At 40.7% G+C, this 13,919-nt stretch overlaps 1 protein-coding gene and 1 long non-coding RNA gene across 7 annotated transcripts in view; one reads left to right on the forward strand and one right to left on the reverse strand.

The window, feature by feature from the left end:
• Positions 1 to 1,331: 1,331 nt before the first annotated feature.
• LOC143419512 (uncharacterized) lies at positions 1,332 to 13,705 on the forward strand. The gene is made up of 4 exons (XR_013099503.1): positions 1,332 to 1,438; positions 8,322 to 8,435; positions 11,794 to 12,443; positions 13,550 to 13,705. It is a non-coding gene; the product is annotated as an uncharacterized LOC143419512 (long non-coding RNA).
• The window catches only part of LOC101487781 (mediator complex subunit 13L), an 89,880-nt gene continuing 84,839 nt past the window's right edge, over positions 8,879 to 13,919 (reverse strand). For all 6 annotated transcript variants that reach the window (XM_076886519.1, XM_076886516.1, XM_076886520.1 and 3 more), the window contains 6 exons: positions 12,713 to 12,871; positions 12,248 to 12,412; positions 11,847 to 12,001; positions 11,360 to 11,524; positions 11,056 to 11,165; positions 8,879 to 10,740 (listed from right to left, as the gene is read on the reverse strand). In XM_076886519.1, coding sequence (XP_076742634.1) covers positions 10,608 to 10,740; positions 11,056 to 11,165; positions 11,360 to 11,524; positions 11,847 to 12,001; positions 12,248 to 12,412; positions 12,713 to 12,871 — 887 coding nt within the window. In that variant the 3' untranslated portion in view covers positions 8,879 to 10,607. The remainder of the gene's footprint in view (positions 10,741 to 11,055; positions 11,166 to 11,359; positions 11,525 to 11,846; positions 12,002 to 12,247; positions 12,413 to 12,712; positions 12,872 to 13,919) is intronic.

Consider the following 13,919-nt stretch of genomic DNA (forward strand, 5'->3'; position numbering starts at 1 on the left):
ATTAGTCATCAAGCCAACCACAAAAATACAACAAGTCACTGTCTTTGTGTTCCTGTGTGTCACTCCTGCATACTTCTGTGCAAACGCAGGCATTGATTAAAATATGCTTACCCTCTATCAGGATAGGACATGGGACAGTATCCCATGGGATCACAAAGGTTCGTGTGGGCAGAGCGACAGAAAGGGGAGAAGGGGGGACTCATGTGCAACACTTTAAAAGAGGCGGGTTCTCCATCTTGCTTTGTCAGGAGGCCTGCTGACATGGGGAAACATCTGCTGCGTAGAAATAGAGACTCATGATTCAAATTATGTGCAGTCCGAGGGGCTGCCAGCTTCCAGAAGATGGGGAATGAAATGGCAGAGAATATGTAGACAGCAATCATTCAACTGAATGCCCCGAGATATGTTCCAACCCTACACAATTCAACTCTTCCTCATACGTGGACTGTAAAAACAAAACAAAAACAAAAAAAAAAATGAAGAAGAAGAAGAAAAAAATAAATGAAGAGACCCAACACAGCTAAATGTTTCTGTAAAGAGTGAAAAGTCAGAGGATAAGCATGTATGTGTTCACCTAAAGTTGGAACACAAAGAATGAGGCGCACTTCAGCTTGCGTGCTTACTGGGACGACCACAACAAAACCGGGATCTGCAGAGCTGTTTGCAGTCTGTCTCCAATAATGCTGCCATTTGATCTGGCAGCTGAGAAGTCTGCCTCTGTCTACTCCATGTTACTTGTTGTGTTGGTCCACTTGAGCGAAGATGGAATTTTTAGGGGCACGTTTCACCTCTTGGTTTAGTCTCCAGCAGCAGCGTGCTGATGTTTTCGTGATTAGGATGGCTAAATTAGAACCAGAAAAACCATAAACCAAGACAAAAAGCAAGAGAGAAACTATTAAGTGCCAGAGAGGGGATCAGCTCTTTCTGTTACTGACACCATGCCAATGAGCTTTTGTTTTGAAAGGATGAATATTGACATTGTTATTGTAATTATAATCACCACATACAGGGCTCATGGCACAGGGAAGGACTCTGCTCCTTGACAGCATGCCGTTGTTGTGATCATCAAGGCGACCAGGCACAATATTGGATCTAAGAGTGTTTCATGAAATTTCTCCACCATAATAGTGTTGATTTACATGCGACTGTGAATCCTCTACATGAATAACAAAAGGAAACTGAAAAGGAGGGAAGTGGGAATGCGTGCTTATAGACTCTGTTTCAGTCATGCTAGTAAGCTGATTTATCTTACCATAAGAGGCAGATCTTAAGAAAATGCAAAGAGAGAAAGCTAATGGATCATTATTATGTCTTCCTCACTCCCTATCTTTCAAATGACTGCAGGGCTTTGCAGTTCTGGCTTTGATTCGCAGCCCATTCTCCTATATGACTTGAGTGGACTAGCTGAGCTAAGACATGATTTCCAGAAGATTGCAGTGTAAGTGCCTCTGGCAAGACCTTTTTATTTATTTGGCACTTGATTTTATCCCACTCTCTTGCTTTTGGGAGACAGGGAGTAATGGAGAGAGAGAGGACGTTTCTTTTTACTTACATTGTTTTGGGTTTAAAGGATAAAAATCACCATGAGATAAACATCACAATAAATATTAATAGCCGATAGTTTTGTGTAACCATCATCCACGTGCCCGGATTATCAAGTTACAGACCCCTGGGTACAAATATCCGGTGGCCTCTAACCAGTTTGTGTAAGTTGGGCCCTTTCATTTCTTCAATAGTTAGACATATCATACAGAAACATGTGGATACTGTACATGTACAGAGAAGAGTTTTCAATAGAGAGCGCTGTGGCTTACTGGAAAAAGAAAAGTAACTTTCAGAGTGAACTGTTTCACTAAAATCTTTCAAATGTGTCTGATATGAAATGGAAAGTTGAGCAAGCAGAGCTTTTTCACATTTTTAACAGGATAATACTGCATTTAATTTTATTGTCTTTACACACACACACCTGTTGTTGTCTCCTCCCTGCCTCTCTGTCTGGTTGTCACCCTGATGATCTCCACCTTTACTTCCGTTCGGCACCACTTGCCAGGAACACTTTGCTCTATCTGTTACACTTGTGCACAGTCCTGCTGCCAGATGAGTGCTAAAAACAATGATTAATGATAAAGTAAAGCTCAGAGCTTTTTTGGGGAAAAGCACACTTTTGGGATGTGACAAAAAGAATACAGGGTTTTTTTTATGAAATATGAAAAATAAGATGTATTTCAGGAAATATTCCCTAGAAAATTCTCCTGGTTACCTCCCTTTTCAGTTGTGAGCTGCAGGAGTCCTTTAACTGCAGGGCAAAAATGGCCATTTTCATGAAAGTGGCACATCCATTTTTTGGTGGAAAAAGGACCACTGCATTCTGCCGATAGAAAAGATATACATACATACATAAGAGAATAAAATTTTAGTAAGTTTATTTATTTATTTATGGTTTTGATCTTGCCACAGTCTACAACTGTGGTGATCCCCTGGACACATACCCAGCATGCCCATCAGATAATCCAGCCCAGATCCTCTAAAAGAAGAATGTTTGCATTTAGTCTGATCTAAACCAAACTTGCAAATTGTGCTGTATTTATGTTTTCCTAGAAATATGGTTGCATACATAAAGACAAAAGGTCATAGGATGAAATCATTTCTACTAAGCATGGAATCTTCCATTTACACAGGGAGTGTTAGTGCACCTATAAATCAACAACGTTTGGATCTGAATAAAGGATTCAAAGGATTTTGTTTTGGCATGCGTGTGTACTCAGATCAGTGTGTAATGACACAGAACTGGTTCAGCGTCATTTGCTGTTTGCTTGCATGTGTTTGTCCTTAAATACAATAGTCTTCATCACCGTCTGTATCGTGATTTGTTCTTAACTCCAATAACTTTGTCTGTTCTTATGTGTTTTCTTGCACGCATAGTTATGTCTCTGCTTGTCATCTGCGTATCCTAAATGCTTCTTGATGACGGGAGGTGTCATAGAGGACATATTTTGTGCCACACAGGACATGTTTTGTGCAAATGCATGAGTTGTGATCTCTTGACTAACAACTCTCCCTTGTGGGCACAGAGGACATTGCATTAGCAATGAAAGAGGTTTGAACACCTTTACCTTTCATCACTGCTTCAAATCATGCTGGTTGTGCCTTCTAGACAAGTCCCATCACATCGTCCGACTGCTCCACATATTAAACACACACACAATTTCAAACAGATGTCTCGGTTGCAGATGTGGCATTTTGCGAGCAGTCTAATCCACATGCTCTAACAAATACAGATAAAATAGCTCTGAATGTATTAAAACACAATAAAACATATTGCTCGTGTGTGCCACTTACAAATGCAAAAACTAATAATGCACGTCTTAGCTTTGGTTGAATAAAGAGCGGTTCCTTTACCATCCAATTAAAGGTTACATCATTGTACTGTATTTAACTAAATAATGATTAAAAAGCACGATACTCTACAACCAGCAGCAATGCAGGCTGTCGCTAAAGAAAACACTGCAGTTGCTAGGCAAAACAGGAGTGTATAATTACCAGCGTGAGTGGCAGTTTTCCATCAGCGTACCTAACATTGAAATTCACTGTGATTCAGTCCCAGGTGTGCCGTTGTTGCGTGTTTACAGCAGCTTCAAACATGTCTCAGCCAATAGCAGCTGCTGAGTGGAACCTCCTCTTAATAATTAGGTCAAATAATTAATGAAATAATGAAACAATGAGCCTGAGTTTTACATCTCAGAGGCGTTGATAGGGCCTCATCACCATGCCAAGTGGAGGTTGAAGTGTCCGATGGCTTATTGGTTTTAGGAATCAGCCAGACGCACTGTGTCCTTTTGTGCAGAAAAAGATTTTGTAAAAGAAAAAAAATCATGAAAGCATTCGAGAAATGTTCTACTATCAGTCAGTAACTGAAAAAAAAATTAGTAACAGCAGTGCTTTCTGTGATGTGATGACTGATGACAAACATCTGTTACAAGATTACAGTTTATCATCAGTGACTGTCAGACTTGTGTGGAAAATGTGACAATGCCAAATGTTTCAGCCAAACACGCAAAAGTCGCACGCCCACGCAAACTCTCATAGCTGTCACTCTGACATCTGTCAGCCAACAGCTGCGTTAGTTTTGATATTGTAACCAATAAATAACCACCAAAAAAAGGGACGAAAAAGGCCGTGCACCCTTTCCTGCAATTACTGATTATAACCTGTGAATAACCAATGACTCCTCAGCTGCAGGTACATATAGGCAGTCTTTATCTTTTATATTGCATAATCTTGCTTAATGGCTGTTCTCATTTAATTATTGCAACATCGAGTGTCTTTAATTGATATTTTGTTTCCAAATATGCAGAATGTCAATTTCAATTTTTGTTTGACCTGTCAACATTGCTAATTATGAGTTATAATATATATATAATAATATTATAATAACAATGAGTTCATCTTTTCCTTACTGGCTATCTGTGGTTTCTTTAATCCCACTTGCCATTTTTCTGCACTCACAAATCTTTAGTGCACAGTCCTTATCCTCAGTTTTCTCCTAAGGCTACATGCCCCTCCCTCAGCTTTCTTGGATTGTTTGTGGCACGCAGTTGCAAGTGGATTAATGTCCTTCAAACTTTTATGCCTGACATAAATGACAGATTGTGTCCTCTCTAGTGTTTTGATGTGTGTAAGAGGGGGCGCACACATGGACTGCTTTGAAGTCCGCAGAGCTTTTATCTTCCTCTGTTTAGATTGGCTAAAGTGTTAAGTGGAGTTCTCCTTCGGCTTGAAGGATGTAATGTCCTGCAGTGAGAGATTTACAGAAAGGGAAATTGCAAACTCTGTGTGCTCGTTTTGTGGCCTCTTTTTAATAAAAACTATTTATGCAAATGGAAAGTCTGGAGATGGAAAGCAAATTCAGACAAAATCAGATGTTTCCAAAGAGGCTGCCGTACTGAGTTGGCAGATGTTCTGTCGCTTCAGCGGGGACCCCATAAACAAAAGCTGTTGATGGCTCTTCGATGAGTGTGAGCTGCGCCAAAAGCTGCATTTCCTTGGAGCCATCTGGAAAATGGCTGACAATATGCTTGGCTGGAGCTGGCCGAGCACGGGAGAAAGAAAAAGTGAGGGCACTAATTAAAATGAATGCTTATGATCTAGTAAAGAGCAACAGAGCTTTTCAAAAAAAAAGCCTTCCCCATTATAATGAACTATTGATAGACAGCAGAGGTGTCAGGTCAAAATAAAAAACATTTAAAAACCTGCTATGTGTTCTCACCTTCATTGCATTTTTTCTGATGTTAACAGTTTATGAAGCAACGTAACCTCAAAAACTAAAATAAAATTCATCAGCTGTATGTACTGTAAGTTGATGATGATCTATAGCTCGTGTAGGATCGATGTCAACAGAACAGTAAAGATTTGACTTTAATAAACCTATTCAGGAACTCCCAATAAGCCCATCCTCAGAGAGTGCTTTATGAGGTTGGTAGCTTTTGCACTTATCCATCAAAAAGCAGTATTTGAGAAAGTCTCACTTTTGATACATCAGCAGATTCAGTCGTTTAATCTCATCATCAATAACCGAGCAAACCTTCACACACGCCAGCAGGATAATGATGAATAGTTCTCGGAAAGTTAACATTCCTGGAACTTTTGGTGAAAAGCATCCATAGAGATCGTATCAGTGCTCATTATCCTCACGTTGGATGGTTGTGATCCTGACCTGTACCACCCACAAGCCGTGTAGTGCTCTGAACCCTCCATGACCTGGTGGGCATATTAAAAGCCAGGCGGACATAAGACCTACCACGTTGTCCAACCCCACAGGACTACCGCCATGACAGACACCAGACAGACCAATAAGGTATCCAAGGAGTGTGTGCGCATGTGCGTGCGTGTGTGTTTGCATTTCTTTCATCAACCATAGGAAGATCAGCAGTGTAAGTAGCAACTACAAAGCTGCGTGAAGATACAGCCGCCAGCTGCCTCCACTTTGAAAAGAGCGAGCGTGTCAAAACAGCACATGGCTGTGCCCTGCACTCTCACGGGTCATCTCCAGTGACAGGCTGGCTGTAGCACTGGCCCCTCTGTGCACCTCTGCACTTTTTGTGCTTTTTTTCTTAGCACTGGGAAACAGAATGGTCAATTTTTTGTTAAAACACACATTTGCAGGAACGTTTGAATTGCTCTAAGCGCAATAACAGTGCTCTGCAAAGTAGCTGCAGTAGACATAATGATCAGTCATTCTGGTGAACTTTAAATTGCACCCAATTTTTTGCTCATCACATGAACTACTCACATTAGTAGTATTTTCAGCTAGCACACTGTGAGTCAGCCAGCAGCTTTACCTTTGTGAACTCTTTTATTGAGCTTTCATATAATGGAACTGGTTGCAAGCACCTATCTGCTGCTATAACTTGCTGCAAATAAAGTCATGTATGTGTCGTTCTTAACACATAGCTTTATCTGTCGATTTGTGGAACTGCAGATTTTGTAATACCCCAAACATGTTTTAATGTCTGTTAGTATTCAGTAAAAAAGGGAATAAATACAAATTAAAAATGCTATTTCTGCATCCTGTTTCATGACGACAAGCCACAATAGATCTTTATTAAGCAACCTTGTGATGTCATGTGGTGCACTGTTGACATAAAATGTAATTGACTTCTAATTGTGTAGCACTAATGTTATGTCAAACCAGACCCTGGCCTCCTTTGTCCAGTGTGTAGGCCATTTGGCTGCAAAAAGGCACTTGGAAAGCCAGATAACAGGTGAATGGCCATGGCCTAATAGGCCATCTGTGGAAAACACATTGCAGTCAATTAAGAGTCCACTTCCTCCAGTTGTCATGGCCATTACACAGCCCCACCACGACAAGTGACTCTTCAGTGGCTTTTACTTTTCAACTACTCGCTCTTTTTCATTCACAATGTCCTCGAGCTGCCCAGTTCCTCAAAGAGAGACTTTTTTTTCTAGTTTTGTTGTCCACTATGCTTTTCTAGCTTCTTTTGAAATGCATTTTTTTTTTTACTTAGCAATATTATGTGACCCTGACAGTCAAATACAACCTCTTTCACAATCTCTTTTTCTCTCTTGCTGGCACATATTCTCTCTTCTAGATCATACATAAAAAGCAGAGCTCTTACCTCCCTTTGAGAGGACAGCCTTTAGAATCATTACATGTATCCAATGAGCTAATTTAAAAATCCTTGTCTGGAAATGTATTTACTGTTTTTCATACAGCCTTCCCAACACACACATACACACATGCACCTTTACAGGCAGCCAACTCTCCCACAATCCTGCATTTTTCACTATTTTCATAATGTAACTTTATAAAAGAAAGCATCAAACCTGCAGGTTTCAACAGCAGCTTTCAGCAGTTTACAGCCGCATTAGCAAGTCTAATATGACACACCTCGAGTCACGCTACAGTGACATTTCCTTCGTCAGTTCATTTTTGTTTTTGAGTAACACTGACGCATGACAGTTGACGTGCAGAAAAAGCACTTCTGTAATGTGACAAAATCATATTGACGTTAATTCCTTTTACAAAAGGAATTTAATCAGCAATTGTGTTTGCAGGTGTGAGCTGAATACACACTATAAAACTCGACCGTCTTGTTGAACAGGAAGGGCAGATCGTGCGTGATAGTCAGTCAGCACTGAACCGTGTGTTGTTGTCATTTGCTCTAATGAACCAGTCAGTAAACGTCGCTTTCTTCAAAGGTTACTTGTAATCTTATTTCCACGTTCAGTTTTATTTCCAAAGAGCCTGGAGAGCTTGTTGTCATTGCGCAGCCTTAGATAATCCTTGGGTGTTGTGAAAGACGGATGCTGAAAAACAATGATTCACACCTCTTGTCAGCAGCGCAATAAAAGGCTTATCGCCCTCGTCTCACAGCTTGTTATATGACGCTGTCAAATTATGATTGCTCTTACTGTGCACACACTGTTTACACCATTTCACGTTTGAGCTGTTGCACTACACAGACCTACAGCCAGCATTTAGGATATACATTGATTCAAAAAAGGTTTTGAATCAATGTATATCCTAGTCAGAGTCACACTTCCTTTACCAATTAGTTACTGTAAATGGTGAATCCTGAATCCACTGCTTGCCTTTTTTTTCTTTTGATACATTCTGTGCACATGTGCATTTGAATTAAACTAAGCATGATTAAAGTACCCTGTCAAGTAAATGAAGCAGACATAGTCATCAGCCATTCACATTAAATAATTTAGAAGTATATTCAGCAAGTGCAACTGTGAGTCAGCCTGTAACATGACTTTTTGAAACTCTGCCATTGAATTTTGCATTATGAATTCAGGTTGTAGCCGCGCAACAGTTTGGCAACCTGTCCAGGGTGTATCCTGCCTCCCAGATAGGCTCCAGCCTCCCACAACCCCGAATTGGATGAGAAGAAGACGGATGCATGGACAAGGTTGTATATCATAGCAGATTTGGCTCTGCAATTATTGGCACATGTTGGGGCGCTTAATACATCCTTGTGTACCTGAGTACTGTTGCTGACCATGTCCATCCCTTACTGGTTTCTTTAACAGCTGTGTGATGCTATCATGTTAACATGGGCCAAAATCTCAGAAATATTTCCAGCACCTTGTTGAATCTAGTCCACAAAGAATGAAGGTAGTTCTGAAGAAAAAAGGGTGTGCCTAGTGAAAAGCCTCGCTAAATATCACCAGTAGAATAAAAAACAGTAGCATAACGTGAAACAACACAACTTTACTTAGATGCAGGACTTGTTTACATTTAACCATAAACTGGATAACCCAAGAATGTGTGAATAGTATGGAATAATGTTCAAAAACATGACAAAAAGTCAATAGTTTGCATTATTTGGTATTAAAGGACACTGAACACAACTTCATTTGCAAGAGTTTTAATAATTTACTAAAAAAAAGAGTGTAAAAGTAACAGATCTCTCCCACCAAAGTGGATCTGTTTGATATTCAAAGTGATGACAGATGTAACAAATTTCTGCAAACTTGCCTTTGTACATTTGTGTATACTTACTTGGCAATTTAACCTCTTGGCTGTAATTAAATGAGTTTTGCACTGTATACTGTATATCAAAAAAAAAAAAAGCTCAAAGGGAAAAAAATACTTTGATATGAATTAAGTGAAAGTAAACCAACCAGCATTAAATGTACAACTTTAAGAAACTCCAAAAAGCACATCTGAAAAGTGTATATACAAACATGCTAGGAATCTAACAAAGAGCAGACTGAGGGAAGCTGGAGAGAGACGGGCCTTTCTAATGGTTTTCTTGACATCATTTAGGAGAGCCAATAAAGTAAAGCATCATTCGGAAATGTTTCATAATCTCGCAATACCGTGGATTTTATTGCCTATTTCAAGTTTTTGTTAGGAGAATAGGAACACTTTATAAATATACAGTTCATAGCGTATCTCCTGCATGAATTTAATTTAACTTAAATAAAAAGTTAAAATGTTCAGCATCTGTAGAAAACAAAAAGAAACTAAAATGCATCTTTAATAAATGCTCAGACTGTGCCCATCCCCAGTAACATTAAGTGCCTGCTTGAAAGAGGTAATATATATTTATGTATGTACACACATATATATAGATATATATATATATATATATGTATATATATATGTATATCAAATTCTATGACATGATATAATTTGTATAAATATGGCGTCTTTACAACTGCATTAAAATGACAAATTTTTATTTCAGATCCCAAGACGATTAATGGTCGAATGGGAACAAAAAGGCCTTGTTTAAGTTTCTCATTTTCTCGTTTTAAATATTAAAAATAAGTCTCGATTCTTTGTAAATGTATGCCATACATTATAAACAACACATGTTACTCAACTGTACAAATATTTTCCATCGTGTTCATATCTACAACACTTTGGAAGGTACGAGGGGGAAAAAAGTGCCATTATCAAATAGTCCCCCCTTCTGGAGCGAGTGGGAGTTGCTCCTCTCAGAGTGAAGGTAAAAGTTTCTGTAACCAACCAGCAACCGAGAGACACAAGGAGCTCAGTTCTATACAAAAAATGTAAAAACACCTTTGATGTAACAAAGACACGCGCTTGTGATCTCACGTCACTCTGCTGGTTGTAAAACACGCCATGTGGAGTCATGTGACCCTGCACAGAAGTCCCTTTTGACAGTTGAGGGTGTTTAAAAAAGAACCGTACGGAGCTTCTCTGTAAATGTCGTCCACAGATGCTTCAAAACACACAAAGAGATGCTGCCCATGTGGGATATAATGGTTTGTTTTTAGTTTTTTTCTTGGATAGGCATAGTTGGGATGGATCTGTCCGTGTTCCCCGAAATGTTCACAGACCCATTTCTGAAGGTACACCCTGCACTGGCTTTCCACTGCGTCGCAGCTGAGTGACGTTGCTGTTGAAAACATTTCGCTCTTCTTTTATTCGTTACATTCCAGGAATGGGATTGTCTGGCTTGTCCTGTCCTTTATTTGCCATCAATCCATGTCTACCTAATAGAACAGAGGAGCTCTGGTGCCCTCTGGTGGTCGGAAAGAGGTGTAGGCACAGGAGAAATTAAGCTAACCCTCGGCCCTTGACTGCTGTCCTGGAAGTCTCACAAAAGCTAAAGCATGTTTAGGATGGCATTGTACATCTGGACTAGTATGGCCAGGTGGACGGGCAGGCAGGATTGGCGATCTTGAGTGGCAGGGGTACACGTCAGCCAAGAGAGGGCATTGTACTGCTCCAGCACAAACCTATGAGTGGAAAATATACACAGTTTTATCAAGGCGCTAGGTGAAAACTGTTGAAGAGGAAAAAATGTAACTGCTGCTTTTTCTATGAGATCACATCTAATTCTGAACTCATTCTTCACACTGACAAAAATATGCAAACATCTGCATAATTATCAAGGTGATAATTATGAACTTTTCAAGAACTATAAGAAGAAGGCTTCATATTTTCAGGCTTTATGCAGCTTCCTTCATCTGAATTGTTGGTGCTAATATGAAACATATACATTTAGCACGCTTGTCAATTTCATTAGCATTTAATGCACATAATGAAGTTACCTGAGCACGTCAGAAGTGGTCTTTGAATCCAAGGGGTGTGGGGCCCTCTTAGTCTTCTCTGACACGTTCTCATCTGACTGTGTTATGGAGATATGGTGGTGGAGAGAGGCCTGCGGGCAAGAAACACAAAGCAGTTTAAAGTACTGAAGCTTGACTGCTTTCGAAGTTTACCTGAAGATTTTATAAACAGATCTATAAACAAATCAATAAATTTGAGGTTTGTGTCTCTCTGAGTTTCTCCCTCTGTCTCCAATCCTGAAAGCTTTACATTCATTCTCAGCCACACTTGCATTGTTGTGGGTACCTTGAGGAAAAGCGGACACTGTTTCTCAGCCTGCGGGCAAGAGGCCCAGAACCAGTGAGGAAGTCCGTTCGCCTGTGCAGTGGAGACGTAGTAGCCCAGAGCCAGCGGCTGCTGCTTTAGCTCCTCCGGGGGATTGTCCCTTGACAGCAAGCGCTCTCCCTGGCTCTGCAGACAGAGAGAATGCCAGCAAATAAATATTACCTTCATTGCAATCTGGGGTCATGACCTGTACAATTTATTCATCTGTCAACAGGCTATATTTCTGAGCATGTGCACTGACAGCTGTGGGCTGTCTTCCTTAAACAGAAATGCGTACGTTAGCATTTTATGACAGGCAACTCTTCATTTTTCAACCGAAATAAAACGGTTATGTGTAAACATAGCTCATTTACATTTTAAAATATACGACAGTCGCTCTTTTTCTTTTGTTACAGGGTGCCACTTGTTTCAAGCCTGTGCACCCTCTTTCCACTGAACCCTGACTCACCCTGGTGTGCTGGAAATGGGATCCCATTCCCATCCCAGATGGAGACCCAGGCGAGGGCACGGGAGAGGTGTTGGGTGAAGAGTGGAGGTTCAGCATTATGCCAATGCCAATGTCATTCTCCAGTTCATCAGGAAAGGGAAGATCAAACATGTCATCTGAGGAGAAAAAGTAAAGTAAATGCATGCTTTACTCATCAACAACAGCAACTATCTGTGGTCATTAAAAGCCTACTCAAAGCACACAGCAGCACATATCTGAAAACTATTTTCAATGTGACTTTCAAAGCACAAGGACGCCACCTGTTGGTACAAAAAAGCACCATCGTATTTATCCAACTGTTCAAGGTCTACTACTAAATAATCTTATTACTTTAGCATAACTGCTATCCTGGGTGGCGTTACCATTATTGTCTTCTGTCTGGTAGGAGCTGGACGCCAGCTGGGTAGTTGAAGAAGTTGGAAAGACTAGAATGTGTGTACAGGAAGCATCCTGAGGTGTGTTTAGCTGCGAGGTCTGCAAGTTCAAAGCAGTGCTGCGGCCAAACACAGAGCCCATGGTAACCGCATCTGGATCCGCATAAACAGAAACACACAAAAGGTGAGGGGAAAACTGTATTTATTAGCTATTGAACTAAAGTGGTCAGCACATGTTTAATTATTTATTATAGCTGAATACAAACATTTGTTTATGTACACTTTTTCTTATTTGCACACTGGTGCAAAAAAATTTCTGTTATTAATCTGTTACTCTGACTGTTGTGACGTCTGAACGCTCAAGTATGCGCTATTATTAGTGCCACAGCCATAAACATGACAGCTAAACTCATAATTTATTATGCTAACTGCTAAAGTGGGTGAGCTACTTACCAGGCATGACCACGAAGGAGCCCTGTGGCTCCAAGGCGACCAGGCAGGCGCTGAGGATTGTTGGAGAGTCAGCAGCTGAGATCCCACACATGCGGCACGCCTCCCTCAGCTGGCGTCCTATTGAGTGGAGGGAGTGCTCCCCAAGGAGTGAACTCCAGTCTAGTAAGAGAGATAAAGTAGGGGATATAGAGATGTAGCAAGAAAAGCCAAGGTTTTAAGAGAGAGCAAGTTATGAAATGTCTTTCCATTATAAAACGTGTGTCTATGTGTGTGCGTGTGTTTGTGCACCAGTCTATGACTACATCTGTAATCAGTACAGGTGGGTAACACGAAACTCTCCATTCAAAAGGTCAGAAAATTAAATTACGATAAAAGAATAAAAGAAGAGTTCGTCAGAGAAGTCTGCTGACTGAATGGCCCAGTTGTCTTTGCTTAAAGCCAGAAACTGAGCAAGTCCAGTGAGTCCCAGTGTCCTTTCAGTGGATTATATGGAGCTCAAAAAATTAAACACTTTTCATTCAGAGTATAGCATCGCATTAGTTAAACTTCTGGGATACTTATGTGGTTAAGTAGCAGAGGGGGTTGTTGATCAGTTTCAGCTGATTTGCTGTTAATGAAGTTAAGAACAGGCGCACTAGAGGGGCAACAATGAGACAATCCCTAAAACAGGAATGGTTTTACAGGAGAAGGCCTTTTTGGAGCCTCATCTTTTCTTTTTTTTCACTATTTTAGCATTAGGGTAGGGTCAGTGTCACAACTGGTGGCATGAGGTGATACGTGGACCCTACAGACTTCGCATAGGTACGCTAACTTCTCCAGTTGTGTCTCCCAACATAGTCCCAGGAGCATGGAGGAGATTCCGGGAGAAAGGAAGTTACTCTAGAAGATTTGGACAGGGTCGTAGAAGGTCCTTTACCCATCAGCAGTACTGGTATCTACTAATTTGTGCAAGGAGGAACAGGATTAGCAGTGCCAGAGCCAGAGCCCTACAGAATGACCTCCAGCAGACCATTGATATGAACGCCTCTGATCAAACAATCAGAAACAGACTTCCTGAGGATGGCCTGAGGGCCTGACGTTCTCTAGTGGGCCCGTGCTCACTTCCCCGTGGGGCATGATTGGCATTTCCCATAGAGTACCAGAACTGGCAGGTACACCACTGGCACCCTGTGCTTTCCAGAGAGAGCAGGTTTACCCTGAGCACATG

The sequence above is a fragment of the Maylandia zebra genome, linkage group LG7 (genome assembly GCF_041146795.1).
Source record: "Maylandia zebra isolate NMK-2024a linkage group LG7, Mzebra_GT3a, whole genome shotgun sequence".
NCBI classification, from domain to species: Eukaryota; Metazoa; Chordata; class Actinopteri; order Cichliformes; family Cichlidae; genus Maylandia; species Maylandia zebra.